At 27.1% G+C, this 25,504-nt stretch overlaps 1 protein-coding gene across 3 annotated transcripts in view; it reads right to left on the reverse strand.

Annotated features, from left to right (window-relative positions):
* LOC127279095 (B-cell lymphoma/leukemia 11A) overlaps positions 1–25,504 on the reverse strand; it is a 158,087-nt gene that overhangs the window by 13,269 nt on the left and 119,314 nt on the right. The window contains exons 1-2 of one of the 3 annotated variants that reach the window (XM_051301234.1): positions 23,789–24,835; positions 860–1,306 (exon numbers count right to left, since the gene is read on the reverse strand). In XM_051301234.1, coding sequence (XP_051157191.1) covers positions 860–1,306; positions 23,789–23,825 — 484 coding nt within the window. In that variant the 5' untranslated portion in view covers positions 23,826–24,835. Of the gene's footprint in view, positions 1–859; positions 1,307–7,672; positions 7,996–23,788; positions 24,836–25,504 lie in introns of those variants that run through there. The other 2 variants (XM_051301235.1, XM_051301233.1) reach the window with 2 other exon arrangements.

Consider the following 25,504-nt stretch of genomic DNA (forward strand, 5'->3'; position numbering starts at 1 on the left):
TTTTCCATCCTTTTAACGGTTCACTTTCCCAAAATACATATATATGTATTTATATATATATATGATTCAGGTTTTTGACTGATGCGTTGACTTTTATACGCTTTCGATTTAAAACCAATTACATTTACGGTCACGCAAATATAGATATACATTTTGATATTTCAAATAAATTGAAAAATAAATATTGATGTTTAATAAAGTGCAATCGAGGAGAGATCATATTTCACACTTTTCGAATATTAATAAATAAAAAAACGAGATGCTACCCCTGTACCCCAACTTCCCATTTTTCGTTTGATAAACCGAATTTTAATATTTTTCATTAAAAATAATATTCGTTAGTTTATTTCGTTCACCTATTCGATTAGTTTTGAGGTTATCTTTTCCCCTTGGTCTAAGAGAGCTTATAACATTAGATTTTTGAGGTTATTTTCTCTTCTAAGCTTTAAATTTTGAGGTTATGTTTTCTCTAGGTCTAATACCTTATAATAACATTTGATTTTTTAGTTTACTTCTCTTCTTAGCTTTGAATTTTGAGGTTATGTTTTCCTCTAGGTCTTATAACATTTGATATTTGAGGTTATTTCCTCCTTTTGTCTTCAAATTTCGAGGTTTTTTCTTATAAGGATATCTTATACGATTTAATTTTTAAGGTTATTTTCTCCTCATAGCTTCGAATTTTGAGGTTATGTTTTCCCCTTGATCTAATACCATATAACATTTGATTTTTAAGGTTATTCTCTCCGCCTAGTTTCGAATTTAAAGGTTATATTTCCTTCCATTTGAAGGTTATGTTATTAATTTTCAGATTATTATATGTTTATTGTCAGTTTTTGAGCATAAAAAAGAGAAAACTTACCGGAATTGACTGTGTTTGTATCAGCGTCAACGGATTCAGTTTTTGGTTTTTTGGGTAAATCGTCCTTCTCCTCCTCAGAGACTTCAGTTCGTCTCTTTGGCGTTGAACTGGCACTGGCCCTAAGCTCAATGGGACTAACGGCATCGGGCCCAGAACCCTGTGGTGTTGGTGGACTTTCAATTCTATTAACACGTTTATTAATTGGCGCCGAAATACTTGGCACTGATTTTAATTTTTCCTGATCCAAACTCTTTAGTGCCAATGCATCCTCAGGATCTGAATCCTCAGGTGCTGCCGCAGGCGGTGGACTATGACATCCCTGAAGTGTACTACGACAATGATTCACCTTGTGTTCGATAAATCGTACAATCTCACCCAATGGGAATGACGCTCTACAGCCTCCACATTGGACCGTGTCAGGCGTGCTGCCCCCTTGTGAGGTTTCCGCTGTAATCAGAAAATATTAATTTATTTAATTGGGAAAATTTATTTTGGAAATAAAAATATTAAAATTTCTAACTCTGGCGGGGATCGAACACCTTGACTTAAGGCATGAAAGTTCAATGCACTAACCACTAGCCTACGCTGACAATATTGGAAAATGCCTAATTTCAAAATTATTTAGATATTAATAAATAATTTATTGCAATCGGAATTAAAATTTTAATAACCAAAATTCAAAATCTTAATCACTTTTCTGATTCATGAATGTAAAGACATAATAGCGCTAAGAAAATAAAAGATTCAGTGTTGTAGTTTGCGTAGCCTAGTGGTTAATGCGTTCGGCTTCAAATCCGTAGGTCAGAGGTTCGATTCCCCTCATCGATCAGTTTTATTTATTTAATAGATTTTCGTTTTTTCAAGATTCTGTGAATAAATTGTGTAAAAATTATACAGTATTGGTCAGTACTGGGCCAATACAGTTGACAATTTCTGGTACGGTATGGTAAAAAATACCAAAATTAATCAGAAACCAGAACGTATTTCTGGGTAAGAGTGTAAAATCGTAAAATATGAAGAACAGACCAAGAGGGTTGAATAATAATGATTTGTCTCATGGAGAAAGAAGATAGGAAGACAATTTCGAGTTTTGTTGTTTTCGCGGTCCTTGGCAGCCCATTTGGACAGGATATAAGCTATATATATATATAGTGTATAAACTCTTGCTGCGGGGAAAAAAGATCAATATATGAACTCCTGCCAATCTCTATGTTAATGCCCCCCCTCCCCCCACATATATATTGTGAGAATATAGGCGACACTGCCAGAAGCTTTCTCTCTCTGTGAAGGACCCCTAAAAGTGAATTGTTACGTCTGCGGGTGACCTCGGGACCTCTCCTTGCGGCCGAATGTCGTACTAGTGAATTATAAGTCCTGTTAAGTCCTTTCCAAGACTTTGACTTTACCGCATCCGTCCCCAAATTAGAGCAATAAACGACCACCAGAATTCTATTCGCAAATTAATAAATAGGGACATTTGTTTCTCCCTCCCTCTATCTCATATATATAAGTAAAATTCAAGTAACCTATTACATTCCTTCCGCCAACATAAATTATGACAAAATTTTTTTTTTTTAACTTATTGTTCTTAATTTTATTTTTACTTTTATTTAATTGCTTTTAATTTTATTTTTACATACGTAATTTTTTTTTGTTCTTACAAAATCAATTACTTTTATCACAGAGTTTTAACATCGAAATCAGTATATTTAATCAAAATTAATTTTACAAGGGATTAATTGAAAAAGAAGAATAAATATTTGTTAATCGAAATAAAAAAAAAAGAGAAAAAAAGCTCCCTTGGAGAAAAGAAGGATCCGCCAGTTGCAAATGGAGTTTTCCATCGGCTTAAGTAAATAAAACTCGCACTTTTCTCATTTCACCCCTCTGGAGAGAATTTTATTCGTGGACCCTTCGCCTCTGGTTTTACAGTTCATGTTTATATCGAGTAGTTCGATTCGTTCTGGGCGGAGTTAGAAGCTTGACCATTGGCCATCGCGCAAACTCAAAATCAAGCCCCACCTTTCACAGGTTAGCACACCTTTTTTTTTCTTTTTTTTTTTTTAATATTACTTTACCAACGACGAAGGGTTTTCCGGAGGGGAAAAATATGTATCTAAAGTGAATACAGATAAATCTTTAACATTGCGAATTTGCGACTATTACTGTCTAAATTTGAATTAGTAACAATGTTTACTAATTTAAATTAGTGACTCACTTTTTGCTTTAGAATTAGTTAAATTTTACTAATTGTTAGTAAAAGTTACTAATAATTAGTGAAATTTTACTAATTGAGAGACAAAAAGTGAGCCACTAATTCAAATTAGTAAACTTTTTTACTAATTCAGATATAGAAAGTAAAAAGTGGTAATAATTACAATTTAGTTGATTCAAATAATCTGTTTTTTAACTATTATTAAATAAATATTTATTTGTATATTAAATAACTATTGAGTTAAGTAAATATGATTTAAATTCTTTCAATTTGAATTAGTTAAAAATAACTAAATTATTAGTTAAATTTACTTTTTGGTTATGTTAACGTAACTAATTGAATTAGTCAAATTTAACTTTTTTTCAGTTATTTCTAGAATAAAAATTAGTATTTTTATTCAGTTTTATCAATTAGTAAAAAATAACTAATTTTACATTGAAAAATAACTAAAAAGAAAAATCTGAATAATTGAATTAGTTATCAGTAATTTTAGTTTATTTTGACATAACCTAAAAGTGAATTTAACTAATAATTATAGTAGCTTTTGCACTAATTGATTAGCAGAAATATTACTATTTGACTCAAATGAATCGCACTTCAGTAACATTTTCACTGAAATTCAGTTAAATTTCACTAAAAATCAATCGAATTATTACTAATTAAAACAGTTAAATCTGCATTATCATTAATCGGTAAAACAGAATTACCTTTTTCAATCAGTAAAGTAGAATTCTTCTAATTTTCAGTGAAATATCACTAAATTTTAGTCAAATTTGACTCAGTGAAAATCTTAAGGAATAGATTCAGTTTATAAATTCCATCAATAAAATGTCACTGATTCAAATTTAAAGACTAGGAAAAAAATCAAAATCACCAATTTTTTCAACATAACTAAAAACTCTTATAGAAAAAGATAAAGTAGAAAAAGATATTCAATTCCCGTTTTTCAAAAAAAAAAAACTTGCACAATTAACCGGAAGTAAATGACGCAAAGATCCCGCACCTTTTCTTCAATGAATCTATTCTTCGGAAATCGAAGATTGTAATCTGCATATATATATACATGTATGACAGAAATTTTTTTTTCACCAGAAATGGTGATTGAAAAAAAAGTATATGAAAAATGAAAAAAATATCGAGAAAAGGTAAAACTAAAAAAAAAAAAAAAGAATATTGTAACCCTGAGAGGGGTAAATGCGGGACCAAGAAAAAAAATGCAGAGAGAGAGAAGAGTATAATCTCAATGGACCTCGGGGTCCGTTATTTCGCCTACGATTGAAAAGCGCTCGGTTAGAAACAAGAGACGCGCGACCGGTCGTTAGCGACAATAGGCTTTTGTTTTTTCGGGGCAGATGTTAGTCCAAAAATTCATACTTGAACCCGGCGTTAGGTACTGGTTCAACGTGTCAGGTTTGCCAACCAACATCATCCAAACACTCATCGAAGGGTGAAAAAGAGATGTGTGTGGCTCGTGTCCTTTTATATAATATTTATAAAAGAATCATCACACTAAAATCAGTTTCTTCATTAATTTTTATTTCCACAAACAAATTTTTTATTTTCAATAATTTTAATTGATTATAATTTCTAACATAATTTTTTATTTTTTATTTATTAATTTAATAAAATATTTTTGTCATTATTTAGAAAAGTAGAGAAAATAATATTTTTAGCACAATATTGTGGAAATGAAAGGACGATATTACCGCGGATAAGATCGTGAAAAGTGGAATAATATTGGAGAAGTACCGAATTAAATAAGAAAGTGATTCTGGATATTAGGATCGACGAACGATATATATATGATAGAAATCAAGTGGGTTGGGTACTTTATCCAAGTAGAGAGATAACATAAAAATACAATATTACCCCACCGAACATATATATATAGTTGGATTGCTTACAAATTGGCCCATACATCCGTAATGTGTATCGCTGCTATAACTGGGTTGAATCTATACGCAATTGCTTCCAGTTGTTTCGATAATTTTCATCCACATAGTTAATCTATATCAAAGTATATATATATATATATAGTGCGACAGTTAATTCACACCTATATAGTTGATATTATTCGCGAAATCTCGAGGGAAGAGCGTATATAAGGTCGTTACCCTTCTGGTTTAATCTCGTCTTTATCACCAAATCAGGATATTCTTAGACTCTCATCGATGCAGAATCCAGACCCCCCCCCACCAACGGAGAATGAAATAAAAAATTTAATGAAACCACCTCACATTGTATTTTTAGTCATATCTCGTGTCATTTTGTAAAAAAGATATTATATCGATATTTATTTTTGATCATTTGTTCCAATGAATATTAGAATTTCATTATTTTTTAATATATTTAATTATAAATAATATTAGATTTTAAATTATATGTTTATTTATAAAGATTAATTGGATTAATTAATTAATTAGGATATTTTAAGGTATTTCCGGATATACTTTACGATATTTTGGATAATTTATGTTACTTCAGATAATTTAAATACTTAGTATTTCATATTTCACAATAATACTTCAGATAATTCAGGTTACTTAAGATAATTCAGGTTACTTAAGATAATTTACGTTATTTTGGATAGTTCAGATAATTCAGGATACTTCAGAAAATACGAGATACTTCATTTAATTCAAAATACTTCAAGATAATTTGGAATATTTCAAAATAACTATGCAGTACTTTAAGGTATTTCCGGATATTTCACGATACTTCAGATCATTTACGATATTTTAGATAATTCAGGATACTTCAGATAATTTTCATTACTTTAGATAATTCAGGATACTTCAGATAATTTTAATTACTTTAGATAATTCAGGATTCTTTAGATAATTCTGGATACTTCAGATAATTCGAGATACTTCAATTAATTCAAAATAATTCAAGATAATTTTGAATATTTCAAAATAATTTATAGCACTTCATGGTACTTCAGGATATTTCACAATATACTTCAGAAAATTCAGGATACTTCAGATAATTCAATTCGTTTTAGATAATTCAGATAATATTTAAGATAATGTAGGGATATTTCAATATATATATTTAAGATTATTCACTGTACTTTAAAGTATACTTCAAGATATTTCAGGATATACTTCAGATAATTCACGTTACTTTAGATAATTTTAAGTTACTTTAGGTAATTTGGGATACTTCAGATAATTCAGGATACTTCTAGATAATTTGTATATTTTAGGACAATTCTTAGTACTTCAAGGTATTTTCAGATATACTTTAGCTAATTCAAGTTACTTTAGATAATTTACGTTACTTCAGATGAGTTACATTGTTGAGAAAATAAATTTAATATTTACTATTTACTAATAATAAATTGATACTTAATAAATTATTAATAAATAATTAATAAGTTATTAATAATTTCTAAATTGTTAATAAATTAATAAATAATTATAACGCGCTCTGAAGGAAGGGACTTTAGAAACAAACGAATTATAGGTTATGTTTACAGTTTTACCTTGATTAAAAGTTTCTTTTTATTTATGTAAAATTAAAATCAGTTTTCATTGAATATTTTCGATGTAATAAAGACTTAAATATCAATAATTTGTATTGATTCTCTTTGTGTATTTTCAATTAAAAGTTTCAAAACATAACCTATAATTTTTTTGCTTCTAAGATCCCCTTCTTCAAAGCGCATCACAATTAATAAATGAAAGAAAATTGTAAATAATATTTAATTATAAGTAATATTTAAATGTAAATTTATTTAATTTACAATTATTTATTTCAATATTGTCTTTTAGTTATATAATATTTATTTATAGATATAGTCAATACTTTTACTCCGGTTTTCTTTTTTCGACGAAACTAAATAACGTGTTAAATATTATATATATATTTAATACGATTAGTAATTTTTAGATATATGTTTTTTGCCACATATATATATGTTTCGCGAAGAATATATCCTGGGGCAGGATTCTTGTTAAGGAAGAGATATATACACGGCCTGTCAAAACGTCCAGAGGACACATCGAAACAATTGAATTACGATTATCCCCAGGGCATGCCCCGACTGAAACCAATAATTCCATTATCCATTAGTATTGGGTCGCACCAATTTCCGTCGCCTCTAGCTCAAGAGAACCATATATATATATATATATATATACATGTAACACCCTCTCGCGAATCTAGCATCTCAAGAAAGTCGTTTATTTATATATATATATAGTATCAAAAAAAGGAGTAAAATAACAGCAAAAAAATGTTACCTATTTTTTGAATATGTGTTAAATAATATACAATATACAGAAAATAATTAATTAACTGCAGATGCTAACAAATTTGCTGTGGGGGTAAAAAATTTTGACTTTATCACAGCAAACTTATTGTCATAACAAATAATTTGACTGTGGTTACTAATTTTGTTAAATTCGACTCAGCAGTTATCAGGCAATTTCTTTTTTTTCCATGTAGCAAAAAATTCGCTGCCACAGCAAATTATACTTCTACATCCGTAGAGAAATTTTTTTATTTGAACCAAATATAATATATTTTTTTCGCAATTTTTCGAAAAATAGTTTTTCAGTTTCTTTTTTTTTTTAGAAGTTTAAGATTACTACCTTTTCGCACTAAAATCATGATTCCTTTTAATCACCTTCTCCAATCACTGAACACTAAAGTCCTTTAGTAAACCCAATTGACTAGAATCAAAACATCATTTTTCCGTTAAAATTTCTGACGGTTTCTATAAAGAAAAAAAAATCGATTCAAGAAGCCGCGTTTTGCCTCATATATATATAAAACACCAAAAAGGGGATCTTATTTGATCCATGCTCGGATGCTGACTGGAGATGCTGGAGAGTAAGCGGTCCTAAGGGCCCAACAGCAGGATATCAAAAGAATAGAAAGGATCCTTTAAAAATATAGTGGGGGTAATTTTTATAGTAGTTTCTACCCCACCTTTATTTTTTTTGGCAAACCCCCTCCCCTCCCGTTTTTAGATAGCGCCCGTGGAGTGAGCGTTTTTTTTTTTTTTTTTTTTCTCCCGATTAACCCTCCAAACGGTCTAGATACAAAGGATTCAAAATGGTGGTCACGTTTTTTTTTTATACTTCACCCCGTGCGCGACACACAAGAAGAAGGTCGTCGTGAAGAAGAAAAAAAAGAGAGAAAAAAAAGTTGACGACACAAAAAACTGGACCTGTTTTCTATCAAAAAGGGGTGATTGGAAGGTGGGGAGGAAAAAAAAATTCATTTTAAAGTTCGACCTTTATATTATATATATATATTCTTTCAAATCAACGAAGAAAGGTGTCCCGCGCATTATGGAAGAAAGTTATTGTTTATGATTAGGGAAATTTGGATAAATTATTGGATGAACATTTATGTATATATATATTGAAATAGAATTCAGGTATAAAAATGTAGAAAAGAGAGGGGGGGGGAATTATTAATGTGTGACGGTATAGAAATTTATTAAATTTACGTTACATGATTTTTCAAATATTCGCAACGTGTGTTCCTTTTTTATTGATATGGAATTGTCGATTTGATATATGGGCATTATGTTTTTTTTTCTGATTTACAATTGTTGACATTATTATTTCTTTGCTTTCGATTATTTTTTTCAATTGTGTCTTTTTACATTTTACTGATAACTTTTTATTTGTTGTAAATAAAAAAATTTATTTAGCGCAAATAAAATATATCTGTTTAAAAAATTTGTTATTTATTTTAATTAAATGTTATTTGTTTCAAATATGTTTTACTTGTTGAAAACAATTTTTTTTTTTGCTTCAAATAAATTTAATTTTTTTTTTCATAAATATCACTTGTTTTAAATAAATTTTATTTGTTTTAAATAAATTTTTATTTGCACTAATTAAAATTTTGTTTGTTTTAAATAAACGTATTTATTTGAAACAAATAAACAGTTATTATAGACTAATTTTTTTTTTAATGAACGTTATTTGTTTCAAGTAAATTTTATTTATTTAAAGTAAATGTTATTTGTTTAAAATAATTTTTATTTGTTTTGAATAAATTTCATTTGTTTTGAATAAATTTCATTTGTTTCTAATAAATTTTATTCGTTTCAAATATACTTTATTTACGCTAATTAAAATTTTATTTGTGCTAAATAAATGCTTTTATTTGATAAAATAAAAAGTTATTTGACTCTGAAAAAAAGGGATATTTTTTTATTCAATTAAATTTTTTGTTCTCTTTTGTTTTAAGCCAGTAGAGTTTTTATTTTTAAATCAATACAATAATTATTTTCCAGTAAAATTTGACTTAATTTCACGGAAAAATTTTACTGAAATTAATACAAAGAGAATACCTACTTGGAAAGATTCCCCGGAAAGTGCCCCCTGGAGGTTCTATCAGAATTCCGCCGGAACTTCCAACGTAATTCCGTCGAAATTCCAAAGAATTTCCGATAGGATTCCGACGGAATTCTGATTAATTTTTTTCAAAATTTTTGGAGTCCTAATTCCGTCGGAACTCCATTGGAATCCTATCGGAAATTCTTTGGAACTCCGATGGAATTCCGACGGAATTACGTTGGAAGTTCCGGCGGAATTCTGATAGAACCTCCAGGGGGCACTTTCCGGGGAATCTTTCCAAGTCGGTATTTCCAATAAAAATTTTGATTTTTCATTAATCAAAATTTTCTTCATAAAAAATTTCAATTTAAATATACAGAAAATCGGATCCGTTTTATCTGTTTTACCAATTGTTGATAAAACAGTTCTAATTTTTTTTAAAATCAATACAACTCATTTTCAGTGAAAATTTTTCTGAAACCGATTCACAGTTTAAAAAAGATTTTTGATAACATTTTAAATAAAAATTTTATTTTTTCATTCATCAAAAATATTCTCAATGAAAAAAATTCCAATTCAATAAAAAAAAATGCGCGAAACTTTAAATCCCGATTCTTTTTCACGGAAATGAAAATAATGACTCCGCGAGTGTGAAAAAGGAAACAAGGCGATGAAAACTGTCGAGATTCGTGAGAAAATTTGTGACGAGTATCAGTTTCACATCTGGAAGTGAAAGAGAGGATGAAAAAAAAAAAATGAGAAGAAATGAGTGAAAAAGCAAGAAAAAATAGGAGCGTGAAGTGTCAGAGTGAGAAGAGATATGTCAGAGGTAACGGGTGGTCGTGGCGGAATTTCTTCTTCGAACAAACGGGTGAAATCAGTGACCACTATGAGAATAAGTGACTGACTGACGGAAGCGCGTCGTCGACCGGCCCAGAAAAATAGTCTCTCTCTCACTCTAGAGTTATGAAAAATATGAAATCTGGTTCTCACGGATTCTGAATGGAGAGGCCCGTTTCACATGCGCGTATATATCGTGGGAGGATCTAGTCGGCCTTTTGTATATACAATACAGGCAGGACATTGTCCATTGAGAACGACCAAAACAGGTCCTAGTAGAGATTGACCTGTCCTTTTTTTTTTTTATTTTCTTTTCAATTCGAGTTTTTCAAAAAAGAAAAAGAAGAACCCTTTCGTGATTTTTTGATCAAAATAAATCATGTGAGTACAGTTATATGCGGTCCAGGTGCGCAAAATCCATATCCAAGTTTTGATCATTTTTCTTTACATCTGTCAAATATATATTTTTTTTTTGTCTTTCAATGTTTTGATTCTCGCTCATACTTTTTATTGGGTACTTAAACACAATTTATGTTCTGATTGTCATCTTTAGATTTTTATTTCTCGATCTAATACTTCTTCAAATTGCCTATAAAAAACACATTAAAAAAAAAATAAACAGACTCATTTTTGTTGCAACTCATCTTAATCGAAATTTTACATTTCTATTGGTATAATTTTTTTTTCTAATATTTCAAAAAGGTTTTACTTTACTAATACGAATATTTACACTGAAAAAGAAATTCAAATAAAGTTACTGGAGTATTAACAAATTATTTATTTGATACAAATAAATTTTTTAGGGTAGTAATTTTTGAGAACAAAAAAATATTTATTTCAAAAACTAAAATAAATATTAATTTATTATTAATAATTATTAATTAATAATTACTGTATTTAATTGTAGTTAAACTTTTTTTTCAAATTATTTTTTTTTTTTTGAGACGATTTTGTTCTCGCTGAGGTTAAGGGGTGAAAATAAAACGGAAAACTGGACTATTGAAAATGGTGATGAATCGCGAAAGCTTTCGTTATGTGCGGATTTGGTCCGGCATCAGTTAATTAGAAACTTGTGTGGACGGGTGTTTGTTGTTACATTATTCAAAACGTCGCCCCGCGAAACTCGCTTCGTTGTACGCGCGGCAATGCAAAACACAGTAAATACAAACTTTTGACAACCCGCAACGACGCGAAGTGTCGAATCGTGTAGCGTGCGAAATAATTAACGAATCCAAATTTTCCCGCTCGACGAACCATGAGCAAATTCAAAACAACTCAACAGTTTCAAAATAGTTCCATACAACCAAACTTTTCTTTCTTTCCTTTTTTTTTTTATTTTTTTTTAGGGCGAAAAAAAATTGTTTTTTTTTTCAATTCATTTTTTTAAGGGAATTTTATTTTGATAAACATTTTATTGAGCGTAATTATTCTCTTCAAAATAATTAATTTTATAATTAGTAAAAATAAATATAATTACAATACAATATCAAAGTTAATTTAAAATGTATATATTTGATATGAAAATTTAAATTTCATACTTTCAAATATGTGCACGGAGAAGAAAATGTTTTTGTTGATTTAAAGAAATCATATTCTTTAACTTTTTTCTTTGTTTTAAATGAAATTTTTTTTTTTGATTTAAAGAAAATAATTATTTGGTTAAAAAAAAAGTTATTTTTGTTTCGAAGAAATTTCCTATTTCAAGTTTTTAAATAATTATTTCTTTGACCCTATATCAATGCAAAAATTAATTTTAATTTCTTTGATACAAAAAAAATTTATTTTAAAGAAAAATTTTATTTTTAATGAAACAAAATAAGTCAAAGAAACAGATTTCTTTAAATTTAAACTTTTTTCTGGGTCTAAATATTATAATTAAATTTGTATTATAATTATAATAATAATTATTATTCTTTTTATTATATTATTATTATTATTATTACATTACTATTATATTATTTATTTATTTTAAGTATTATTATAAATGTACAATGCATTACTAATGTTATTGTAAAATTTCTTTATTAGAATAAATAACTTTAAGAAAAAAAGAAAAATTGTCAAGTTGGGTGTAAATTCAAAAAAATCTATTGGCTTTATATGAATTCAGATAGTGACAGGCGGTGACTTTTACTACGCTTGAGCAACTTTCAATTCTACTCTAAAAATCGTACATTTTAATAGAATAGGTTCTTTTATTGAAAAATTACCCTAAATTTATTTCCAGCATTAATCTCTTTATAAATAAATTTAACAGCGGTGAAGCGCGACTTTAGTAAGACATTTTTTAGATCTCAATAATTCTTGTAATATAACAATAAGAATCCTAATAAAAATTTTTTTTTAAATAATAATTGAGAATTTATTCACTATAATTTTTAGTAAAATTTTAGTGATTGATTTGATTTAGTACTATATTCTTTTTTTTTTTTTTTTTTTTTAACAAAAGTTCTAGTAAAAAATGACTAAAAATTAGTAGAAATTTTGACTAATTCAAATAGTTAATTTAGTATTTTGATATTTTATTTTTGATTGGAATATTTTGATAGAATTTTGAAATGAAAAATATATTTAATCAAATATTGCTGCTCCTTGATTTCGAAAGGAGAAATCTAAAAATTGTAAACGCCATTGCATTCGCCATTTGGATTTGAATTTGAACAATAAAAATGCTCCTCCTAGCAACATGCATATGGCAATTGTCAATTAACTGTTTTTTTTTTTCAAAAAACTATCCTGTTGTGCTATTATTCATTCAAGAGCCAATGAAAATTGAAGTATTTAGCACTCCAGGATTAATAGAAGGGGAACATCAGTGACGTTTTGCTCCCCTCTTTTTCTTTTTCTTTTTTTTTTGTTCCAACTCTTTCCGGGTCACTATATCGCAAGAGCAGGACGTGATTTCTTTATAAGTTTTGAGGCCTTTTAAGGACTCTCTTTCTCTCTCTTTTATGCAATTCTCGTGCCGCTCGTTAAAGCAAATATCCTGCGACTTGGACCATTGCGTTTAAAATCGTCATTTCCGTTTTTATAACACAAATTTTCACAATACTGAAATTAACAAATTTTCTATACACTATCCTCTAAAAAAACCATTTGTGCAATAATTTTTATTTATTTTACTATTGCTTCCCCCTACATAGGGGAAGTATTTTAAGTAAAAAAAAAAAAATAATTGAGGAAAAATGTTTTTCACGATTTTTTTTTTTTTGATAATGATAATAAAAAGTAAAATTTAAAATATGTGAAAAGAGATTGTGAGTTAGTTGATGAGCTTTCTCAAGGTCGTGACATTTCTTTTTTTTTTCTTGTTCATAATTGAGTATTTCCGGTACTGACACACGTTCTCATACACGAAGAATTTTCTGCACGCATATACATATACATATAGGAGGCGAAAATTCTAACCTCGAAATCGTCGCTGAGACGAGGGAAACTAATCTAAAAGCATTCCCTGTTCCCCTGAACTTGGGCTCGACATCATGTATTTATAGAAGTCTGAACGGACAAAACTCGTGTACCTATGTGGTTTACATGCTTGCGACGTTTCGTCTTATATATACATATGTATATATCCATAAAGAATTCCCATTCGTTCATTTTCACCATTTTTTTATTTTTTCGTTTCCTTATATCGAAATTTAAATTTTCCAAAAGGGGCGCATTCAATACATTACAATCTGAATTAGTGAAAATTTACTCTCTCAATTTGAATTAGTAAAAATTTTAACTAATTTGAATTAGTGACTTTTTTCTTTAGAATTAGTTAAATTTTACTAATTCAAAAGCAATGAATTTGTAAAAAATTTAACTAATTTTAATTAGTGATTCACATATTGCTTTTGATTTAGTAAATTAAACTAATTAGTTCTAATAAAATGTACGAATTAGCAAACAACAAATTAAACATTAACAAATAACGAATTAACAGAATCACATAAAATTATAAGGTATTAAAATAAGCTGCAACGCTTATTATTTTAATCCAATTTTGCTTATTTTAATACCAAAATGGATTGAAATAAGCAAAATTGGATTCAAATAATAAGCGTTGCAGCTTATTTTAATGCCTTTTAATTTTCTGTGATATTCTCATTCAAAAGCAAAAAGTCTATCAGTAGCTGAAATTAGTTTACATTTTTACTAATTAAAATTATTACTATTTGAAATTAATTAAGATTATTACTAGTAAAAATTAGTTAAAATTTTATTAATTAAAATTAGTTAAAATTTTATTAATTAAAATTAGTTAAAATTTGTACTAATTACAATTATTAAGAAATTGTACTATAATTAAAATTAATTACAATTCTTACTAATAAAAATTAGTTAACATTTTGACTGATTGAAATTAGTTAATATTTTCTCTCTAAATCTGAATTAGTGAAAATTGAGCTACTAATCTAAACTATTAAGAATTTTTATAATTTTTAGTCACTTTTTACTAAAACTTTAGTAAAAAAAATTTTAAACTACTAAATCATATTAGTAATATTTTCACAGAAAATTAAAAGGCATTAAAATAAGCTGCAACGCTTCTTATTTTCATCCAATTTTGCTTATTTTAATACCAAAATGGATTAAAATAAGCAAAATTGGATTAAAATAAGAAGCGTTGCAGATTATTTTAATGCCTTTTAATTTTCTGTGTTACTAAAAATTAGTAAAAATTCTTACTAATGTGAATTAGTAGCTCACTTTTCACTAATTCAAATTTAGAGAGTTTACTCATTGAAATTAGTTAAAATTATTACGATTTGAAATTAATTAAGATTATTACTAATAAAAATTAGTTAAAACTATTACAATTTGAAATTAATTAAGATTATTACTAATAAAAATTAGTTAAAAATTTTACTACTTGAAATTTGTTAAAATTTGCACTAATTACAATTATTAAAAAATTGTACTAATTAAAATTAGTTAACATTTTTAATAATTGAAATTAGTTAAAAAATTTACTATTTGAAATTAGATAAGATAATTACTAATAAAAATTAGTTAAGATTTTTACTTAATAAAATTATTTTTAAAAATTTACCCATTAAATGGGTTTTAATTAGTCAAAACTTTCACAAATTTCGATTTAAAGGATAAAAGAAAGGAACCTTGTTCTAATCAAGACATTTAAAAAAGAAAAAATAGCGTCAGGTGAATTGGAAATCTTTTTTTTTTGTCAAATTTCAAGTCCACTTGAATGTAAAATAAAAAAAAGATTGAGGGTCAAAGAACGATGGGGAAATAGAATGTATAAGGAGACAGTAAATGGTGATTTTTTTTTTTGAAGAGATGGAAGAATATATATTTATATAGTTAGGGTCGCATTGGACCTTGAAGAGGAGAGTGGCAACTATCAGGTTGGACACCTTACGGGAAGTGACCCTTGGTCAGGTAAAGTGGCGACCCTTCCTCGACAAGTGAACGTATACGACAAAGCGTATAATGCGAGCAGATTATTACTCGAAAAGGTGTTCTCACCTTGGAAGGAGGGTTTCGGACAATGGTGGACAATAGACCTGGAAACCGACACTGCAAACAACATAAATTTTTCACTTCTTTCTCTCTCTCTCTCTCTCTTTCTCTCTTGCAGTGAATCTTCCCTTCCCTATATACATATATTGTAAAAGATAATCTCAATATCCTTACATTTTTAACTGTTTGCTGTCAACTTAGAAAATAGATGTTGCCAAAATATTTGCTTCTTTCCAAAATATTCATTGTCACCAAATTTGTTTCTTTAAAAACATATTAATCCATTTATTTTTTTTTTTTGACATTTAAATCTCTAAATCTGAATTAGTGACTCAATTTTTGTTTTTGCATTAGTAAAATTTAAGTAATAGTAAAAAAATTTTTACTATCCAATTAGTAAAATTTAATTAAGCAAAATTTAATTAGTTAAAATTTTTACTAATTTAGTTTAATTTAATATTTTGAATAATTTAATTTAATTTACTATTTAACATTAATTTTTTAAATAAAATAAATAATTTGATTTAAAAAATTGTTCATAACTTTTGAAAACTGTATAATTTTGATAGGAATTTTAAAATCGATAGAAATTTCCAGAGAAAAAAATAAATATAAATTACTTATTATAAAAATATTTTCAAAATTTTTTAAACTAAAAGAAAAGGATTTTTTGCAACATATATTTTGTAAAGGGAAAAATTTCTACTGGACATCATAAAAATCTATACCTGTGACACAGGTCAAAAAAAGGGAGAGAATATGAAAATTTTTAAAATTCTGTTTAAATTTTATTATTTTATTGCTTTTTTCTTTTTTCGAATGAAAAATAGGATACTAAGGGTCAAGGATTTATTTTAAAAATACGCCCCAAAAAAAAAGGAAAAATTTCTACATAATCCCTTATATTTTTCAAAACTATACAATTCCAAAACATATATAGATAAGAGTTTTGATATTTATTGTATTTCGGGGAAAAATGTAAAAATAGCAAAAATATATAGTGAAAATAATTTTACAAGGTTTAATTTTCGTTGATTGGGGTTCTTTTTTACGATTCCTTGATGTTTAGAAGATTTAACCTTCTTTTTAAGGGAGTCTATTGCCAATAAGTTTGGGCTTGGCGAACTTTCGCGAATGAGCTCGATGACGTCGTATTTCAGGCGGAATTGCCCACCAGCAGATTGAAACGAACGATATAGAGGAAGAACATGAAATTGTAGTTCTCGATACTATATATTTTTATTTAATTTTTTTTTCTTGGCTACTGGGAACAATTTCAACAAATTTTTATTTCAAAAATATATATATATAAAAAAAATTAGTACTTCAAATGAACACAAGCGTTCATTGATGGATTTTTTTATTAATAATAAAATAATTAAATTACCCATTTTTGGTCCATTTGGACTACGGGAACTGTTTTTGTAAATAAATAAATAAAACAGTAATAAAATAAGTAAATAAATTAATAATTAAATAAAGTTAATTAAAATAAATAATAAAAAAAATAATAATGGAAAAAGATAATGAAAAAAAGAAAAACTTGTAATTTTCTAAATTCTGATTATTTTCTATCAAATTTTTATCAACGTTTCTTTAATTTCTAATTAATAGACATATAGTGAGTGAGTCATTTTTTTTTATCAAATAAGAAAGCACAAATTTTGAACAAAAAAAGAAAATTTTTTTTCTGTACGCAACTCATTTGTATCCAAGGTTAAAAGAGTTTCTGGAATGTAATTCAGAGGAAAAATTGTTCTACTTTTTATTATCTTTTTAACGTTAAAACCCGTTACCATATTGCAACCCGCATTGTCTGACGCACTTTTACACTTCATTTCAACAATTCAGCTTTCCTACACGTTTCTCTGTTTCTCATTATCTGCTTTTCTATTAATTGGGTTACAATGATAAACAAATATATATATATATATGTATATATAACTACAAAAATAGTTTTAAATCAAGAAAAAAAAATTCCACTCTTTGAATGGGAATTAGCAAAAAAAAACAACTAATTATTAGTAAAAAAGTAACTAATTTTTAATGGAAATTAAGTGAAAAAAATATTTAAATTTAATTAATTGTTAATAAAATCTAAATTGATTTTTTATTTCATCAGTTACTAAAAAAATAATATAATTATTAGAAAGTGTAACTAATTTTTAATTGAAAAATAACTGAAAAAATTGTTAAATTTTACTAATTCAAGTTACCAGAAATTTTAGGTATTTTGACATAACCTAAAAGTGAATTCAGTAATTAGTTATATTAGTAATTATATTACTAATTAATAATAATTAGTAAAATTTCTACTAATAATTAGTTACATAACTAATAATATTTCTATTAATAATTAGTTACATTTAACTAATAATTAGTAATGTTTCTACTAATAATTAATTATATTTAACTATAATAATTAATAGAAATATTACTATTTTAATCAGTGACTGATTTTTGCTATCAAATTAGTTCCTAATTTTGTTATTTAATTCAATTAAATTTAAAAAATCCCTATTTTTGTTATTTAATTCAATTAAATTTAAAAAAAATTTCCACTTTTGTTATTTAATTAAATATAAAAAAATTCCTATTTATTTAATTAAAAAACTTTAAAATAATATAACCGAGAAAATATGAAATTAAGTAGCGAACGTCAATGCCTAGTCCGACGTAAGTAAGTGGCGCCATCACGTTAACTTCTCAAAGACAATTCAAATTATTACACATGAATATATAGTATACATATTTATATAAAAGGCTATTTTAGCCATTTATAATTATTACTTCCGAAATAAGAAAAGTGTGTATACATTTCTTTTTTTTCTGTCTTTTCTTTCCTTTCTCTCTTTTTCTTTCATTGAGCACTTCTTGAGTGTAATCACCATGGGAAGTAGAAGATAATTAAGAATACGACGGACAGTATAGTTCAAGTTTTATATATATATATATATAAAGTTATCTCGGAAACTTTTGTCCGTGTGCGATTTTTCCAGGAAGAGAAGTCCACGCATCTGACGAGAAAAATGTAAATTGTTGCATTTACAAATTTTTCCACGCTCTTCGTCTTCACTAACAATGCAACAATAAAAGCGACTTTTAATGAATATCTTGAAACCTTAACAGGTGTTTTTAAATGTCCCAAGAGTTTTTTTTTTTTTTTGTTAGTTTTGTAAAGTTTTCTTTTGACAAAATTATTTTACTTAACTTTTTTTTTCAAATGAAATTAAAATTAAATAAAATTTAATTTCAATGAGAAAAATACTGATATATTATATTAATCAATTGATAAAAAAAATTAATTTTTAAGAATTTTAAATCAACTTAATTTTTAATTATTCTAAAATTAGTGTTAAGAGGAAGATGTGATTTTATTATTAATATTCTTTCATTAATATTTCACTAAATAAAAATGGTTAATTACTCTCTAAATCTGAATTAGTAACAAATTTTATTAATTTGCATTAGTAACTCACTTTTTGCTTATCAATTAGTAAAATTTTACTAATTCTATAAAGCAAAAAGGGAGTCACTAATTTAAATTAGTAAACATTTTTACTAATTCATATTTAAAGAGTAAAATGTTAATTAAAAATGATATTTTTTGTATTTTCTAACCCTCATTTATAGTCCTTCTGAACCGCAGAACTTTATGTAAATAAATAAATTAAAAAAATATTTCTAATTTCTTCCTCAGAAATTTGGCGAATTATTTTTTTTATTTTCAAATAAAAATCCATATGTTTGACAAAACTTTTCTTGGTTTTATAAACAATTTAAACTTATTAAAAATAATTAATTCAATATAATATATAATACCTAATAATAATGTGTAATTATTTAATTTTTTAATTAATTAATTAATTTAAAAAATCGCGATTTAAACAATTAAAAATTAGAAATAATTTTTTTTTCTTTTTTTCTTAAAGACGATGAAGTTAGTTAGTTATAGAGTCAAAGTCATATTACCTGAGCGCGTGCTGGACCCTTGGAAGGTGATAAAAAAGGGGTTCGCCACGCGCTCATCGCCCCAAAGGTTAATCTAAGAAATCAAATCAAAGTAGTTTTTTGCTATCGCGGAGGTCGAGTCGAGAAAGAGAAAACTGAGAGAGCAAGAGAGCGAGAAAGAGAGAGCGAGAAAAAGAAGAAGGGCTTCCGACGGGTCGCATCAAAGACAATATTTAACAGATATACACCATACGCATATGCCATGCACGTGCCGAGAACAGGGGCGCGTAAAATTCACTTTGTTTGCTAAATAACATCCTCTTAAAGTACCTCCTCATACTAGCTCGCACTTTTTGTTAATCTTTTTCGCGGATATTGCCGCTTCTTCTAGCCAATGGAAAATTAAGCAATTAATTTTTTTAAACTTCTTCATTTTTTTTTTCATTCGACTATAGATGAATCCGACGGTGAAACTTTATTTTTAGCAATTCTTCTCACTTATAATACATTCCCATCGAAGGGGAAAACTTATTTCGAGCTGCTTTCTTTATTGGAAGAAAATAGAGTCTTTTTCAAGGAAAAAAAAACAACCTTTTGATTTTGTAATTGACAAACTTTTTTTTTAACTTTCAAACAATAATTTTTTTTTGATTTCAAAGTCCTTAGTAATAATTTTTTTAATTAAAAATAATTTTTTTGGATTTAAAAATTCATCCCGTTTATTATAAATTGAATAAATAAATAATTATAATAATAATATTTATTGTTTGCGAATTTCAAATAATTTTCTAAATTACCTTTCATTTTTTAAATTTGTATTTTATAAATTAATTTTATAAATTTATTTCATAAATTCAACTATTTTATTTTTTGTCACTCCTAATTGAAAATAAAAAATAATACAAAGGGACAAATTAATAACACTAGAAGAAATACTATTTAAAATGAAAATACATTATTAAAAATATAACAAAATTTATTGACTCATTTTTTACTATAAACGTTACATATTTTTTTACGTAAAATAATTTATTAATTAAAAAAAATATTAACGGTTTCAAATTATAATTTCCTTAAGATTCGTAATAGTACGCCCTCTACATAAGATTGAGAATCAACAATTTACGAACCATCATCATCATCATCAAGCAATTCCGACGGCTTTCACATCTGTTAGCCTTATGACAATTGTTATTATTATTTTTTTTTTTTCATCTAAAGTTAACATTTTTAAAAAACATTGTTCTTTTATTTTACACTTTTTCTCTCCTTTATTTCTGTATAGAATTTTTATTTTCTAATTAGTTTTATTTAGATAGTGGACAATTAAAAAAAAACGTGCGATATAAAATTTCACAATTGGTAAATATTTGCTAACCTTAACTGTCTTTATATTCAATTGAAATGACGTTTGTTTGTACTATAATTAAAAAAAGAACTCTTTTTGAAACACTCAAGGTTGCAAGTTTATAAAAAAAAGAAGGAGGAGAAAACATATAAATTTCGAATAAAATTATAACTTCATTGTTATTAACTTGAACAATTTTACTTGAAAAATATATTAACTTAATTTGAAAAATTAACAATTTTCATTCCGATTTGTTTTTTTTGGAATTATGTATATTTACTATATCGAAAAATGCATTTTAAAATAATATTTTTATACATTTCCATATACAACGAGAAAAAAGTTCTGAGATGACAGCAAAAACATTTTGTTTGATTCAAAAAAATATTTATTTGATCTAATTAAAAATTTCGTTTATTTTAATAAATTTTCCAAATAAAGAATTTGATTGAGTTAAATAAACTTTTCGTTAAGTTAACCAAACGTTTGGTTGATTGAACTGATTTTGGTTAATTTAACCAAAAGTTTTGGTAATTAATCAAATGTTTAGTTAATTATCAATACAATAAAAATACATTTATTTAATTGACTAAAACGAAATTTGGTTGTTTCAAACAAATTTTTTTCTCAATTCAAACTTAACTGTTGGTAAAACCAAAATTTGGTTACAAAATTCTTTTATATTTGACTGTATCAACTAAATTTTGGTTGTGCCAACTATTTCCTTGGGACAACTAAAATTTAGTTGATGCAATAAAAAAATTGCTCGTATAGAGACAAAATGTTTTGTTGTCAATTCAAACCTTTCTCAGTGTAGATACTTATTCAGAATAACATTTTCTTAAATAACTATTTACATTAATTTTCTACAACAAACAGTTGAAAAATCTTCAAATTTTTTTCTGTTTTTTTTTTTTTTTGTAGCGCAACTTTTGAGATATTTTTTATTTTTATATTTGAAAATTCCGGTATCTTTTCACGGCGGCGTCATCGCGTGAACTAAAGAATATCGCAGTTGTAATTAAGAAAACGACGGAGCCTGCCGCGACTGAGGGCTGAGGGGTTACTTGAGGGCAGACGGGGGTGGAAAAGTCTCTGAAAAACGCGCGCATGACAATGCCGACGGGTCCCCTTTGCCCCCTTTTTTTTCTCAACGGAGGGGGTGTTGTAGAAACTAATTAAAAATTCAACCATTGCCTTGCATCTTAAGATGCTGGCCTACAACCCTCCCCCCTCTCTCTCTCTTTCCCTCCCAATAAACATTTTCTCTCTCATTCTATAGAGCCAAATATTTTTTCTTCTTAAGACTGCTTCTTTATATACGCGATCGCCCCTTAAAATAATACTTTTACTTTTTCTTTCAGTGATACGTTAAATATGTTACAAAATTTCATCTCTCTTAAATTAATCAAATTTTTTAAAATATAGAAAATATTTTTAATTTAACAAAATTTTTTGTTGTTATTAATTTATTAGAAATTTTATTATTAAATTATTTCAACAAAAAAAATTGGTAAATTACAAATAAAATTTTATCAGATTAAATGAATTTTTTCTCTACATATACGTTTTTGGAGAAAAATCATTTTACGATAAAATATTACGTTTTTATGATTCTATTTTTAAGAAAAAAAAATTGTAATATGCGTGATTTCTTTATTTCTATTTTAGATTAAAAAAAGTATTTTCTTTTTTATTATATGAATTATGTTTGGGATTTTTATTTCTATTTAGAATAAATGAATTAAGAAAACGATAATTGGTGCTAAGTGTATGTTAATTAATAATCAGTTCAATAATTATTGAATTAATTTAGTTTATAATTATTTTATTTGGTTTTTAATGAAATTATTTCTTTCGTTTGTTTATTTATTATTATATTATAATTTATTATTTAGTTTGTAATTCAATTTTTTATTAAATTTAATTTGTAATTAAATTATTTAGCTAATAACTAAAAGATTTTTTATTTATTATTCTGCCTTATAAAGTTGATAATTAAAATAATTCAAAGTAATTAAAAATTGTATTTATTAAAAAATAATTTTTATTTTAAATTTTTATTTTTTTTCTCAAAATTTATATATGAAAGTGTTTTTGGAGATTAAAAAAATGGTAACAAAATTTATCTCTAGTTAAAGTTTGCTTGAAATAGAAAAATACAATTTTTTAAATTTCCATTGAGTAATTTGCTAATCCACGTGATAAAGAGGGCGTGAGTATATGTTTTACTTTTTTAAAATCATTTTCTCAACATTCTTATCTGTTATATTTCTTAATTTAATTCTCATTCTTAATTGTTTCTTTTATGTATTTCATTTTATTTACTATATATTTTTTTATTATCCTCGATTATTATAATTGCTCTCTAAATTCAAAAACTCTTTTACAAAAGAAAAAAAACAATTTTTCCCATAAAATACAATATTTTTTTCAACAAATGTTTTAAAATGTTATAAAATCACATTTTCAGTTCAAAAATGTGAATAAATTCCGAATTTAGAAATATTTTTTTACACTAACTAGTGTTTTTTAAATTATTATTAAAAATTGTTAAATATTTCTATTAAATGTTTAGCATATTTAAACATTGTAAAACATTGTTTTACAATTTTACATTGTTTTTTTATCTAAATAATTAATAATTGTTTCTTTCTTCAACGATTCTATCATTAATATTAGCTTTGACAACAAAACATTTGGTTGATAGAATCTATTTTGAATAACCAAAAAAAAAAAAAAATGTTTTGGTAAACTATATAATTTAAATAATTTTTAAATAAAAAATTATCGCTCACCTTGGGCGATCCTAACAGCAGGCATTTTGATCCTCATGATGGCGTTTTCAATTTTTCTCCTTCTCAATATTATTATTTTTTTGACTGGATATCACTATTATGAAAACTTTCACAGATCAAAAAAGGTCTTACACGAAACGAAACTTAAGAAATTAAAACAAACGTCACTCCGCTCCTCTCCTTAAGGAGCTTTCTCGTTGGTCCATCACCATTGGGCGCATTAATTTTTAAAAAACAAAATCCTTTCAACCACGAGGCACTATTATTCCTCCTCCTCTCTCTCTTTTTCTCTCTGTTTCACTCAACCGTCTTTTCTTTTTTTCCAAAAGGACAACATTGGAAATATTCTTATGGTCAACTGCTAATCGACCGCATGGTCAAAATTTCCCGCGGTTTCCGGCAAATTGGTACCGTTTGGTACCTCGTGGTACCCTTCCAATCACACACTTGTCACCTATTTTTTTATTGCAAAATAGTCAATTATCAATCCATTATATCATTTCCCAAAAATAAGTCACAATCACTTGAAAAATTCAATTTTCAAAAAAAAAAAAAAATTGTTCGATAAAAAATTTGTTTTATCGAAAAAAAATTAGAAAAACTCAAATCATCCTTTTAATTAACTGAACCGGCATTAAAAGAGTCCTTTTCTTTTTGACACTTGACACATGTTTCTTCACACATGAAAGAAAAAATAAAAAATTTCCTCTTGATGAAAATTTTTTTTTTTTTAGATAGAATTGAAAATAAAAATGAAAATAAAAGATGATTCTTATTAAATTGAGAGAATCGAAATATTGTTGAGATGTTGGTGAATGCGTGGACCAGCGCGGCAGCGACGACGACGGTGGTCCAGCATGGGTCGTATCTCTGAGTGGACTGTGCTGGACGTGCGCCTAGTAGTGGCGTTCGGGACCTGGTCTCGGGCACTGCGCTTCACTTCGGACGCGCTCGGTTCGCCTCGGCCCGTGCACGGAGGCCGGACACCCCACACGCTCTCTCGTGGGGTAGTTTTCACCCCCGGAGTGGGGGTAACGAACTCTCTCTCTCTCTCTTTCTCTCCCTTTAGCTTCCCTTTCTCACATGTGTGTATATGTATATATGTACTTTTCACTGTCTCTGTTTTTCTCTCCCTCTATCACCCTCTTGCTATCTCTCTTTCTCTCTGTCTCTCATGAGTTCTTCTCTCGCGCAGAGGGACGCAGTTTTCGGATATACGCCGACTCTACCCTCCTACGATGACAGAGATGCAAAGCAATAGTTTGTAGACGTAAGGGAGATGGAAAGTGAGTGTTGAGAAAGTGGGGAGAAGAAAGAGAGAGGAGACCACATCCTTGCTTTTCGTGGAGAGAGGGGAAAGAGCGAGAGAGAGCGAGGACAGTTTCAGACACGCTTTTCCAATTCGGATGACTCCCGCGTTGATCATCACTCGGACAACAAGCTTATGAAAAAATAGTTTTCTTCTCCATTTTTTTTTGTACTAAAAATCATTATTATCAATTACGTGAATTATTAAATAATTAGTCTCTGTTAAGAATTGATAACAACATTGATTATAATTGGTCAAGACTAAAAACGAATGAAACCTTACAAGCGGTTGAGACTATTATTGTATGAGACTACCAATGACAAAAACTACCATTGGCTAAAATTATTATTAGCGAAAATTAGCGATTATTAAAACTACTATTGGCTAAGACAATCGATTATTAAAAT

The sequence above is a fragment of the Leptopilina boulardi genome, unplaced genomic scaffold, assembly GCF_019393585.1.
Source record: "Leptopilina boulardi isolate dan_hultmark-lab unplaced genomic scaffold, ZJU_Lbou_2.1 LbouV2_214, whole genome shotgun sequence".
Lineage (NCBI taxonomy): Eukaryota > Metazoa > Arthropoda > Insecta > Hymenoptera > Figitidae > Leptopilina > Leptopilina boulardi.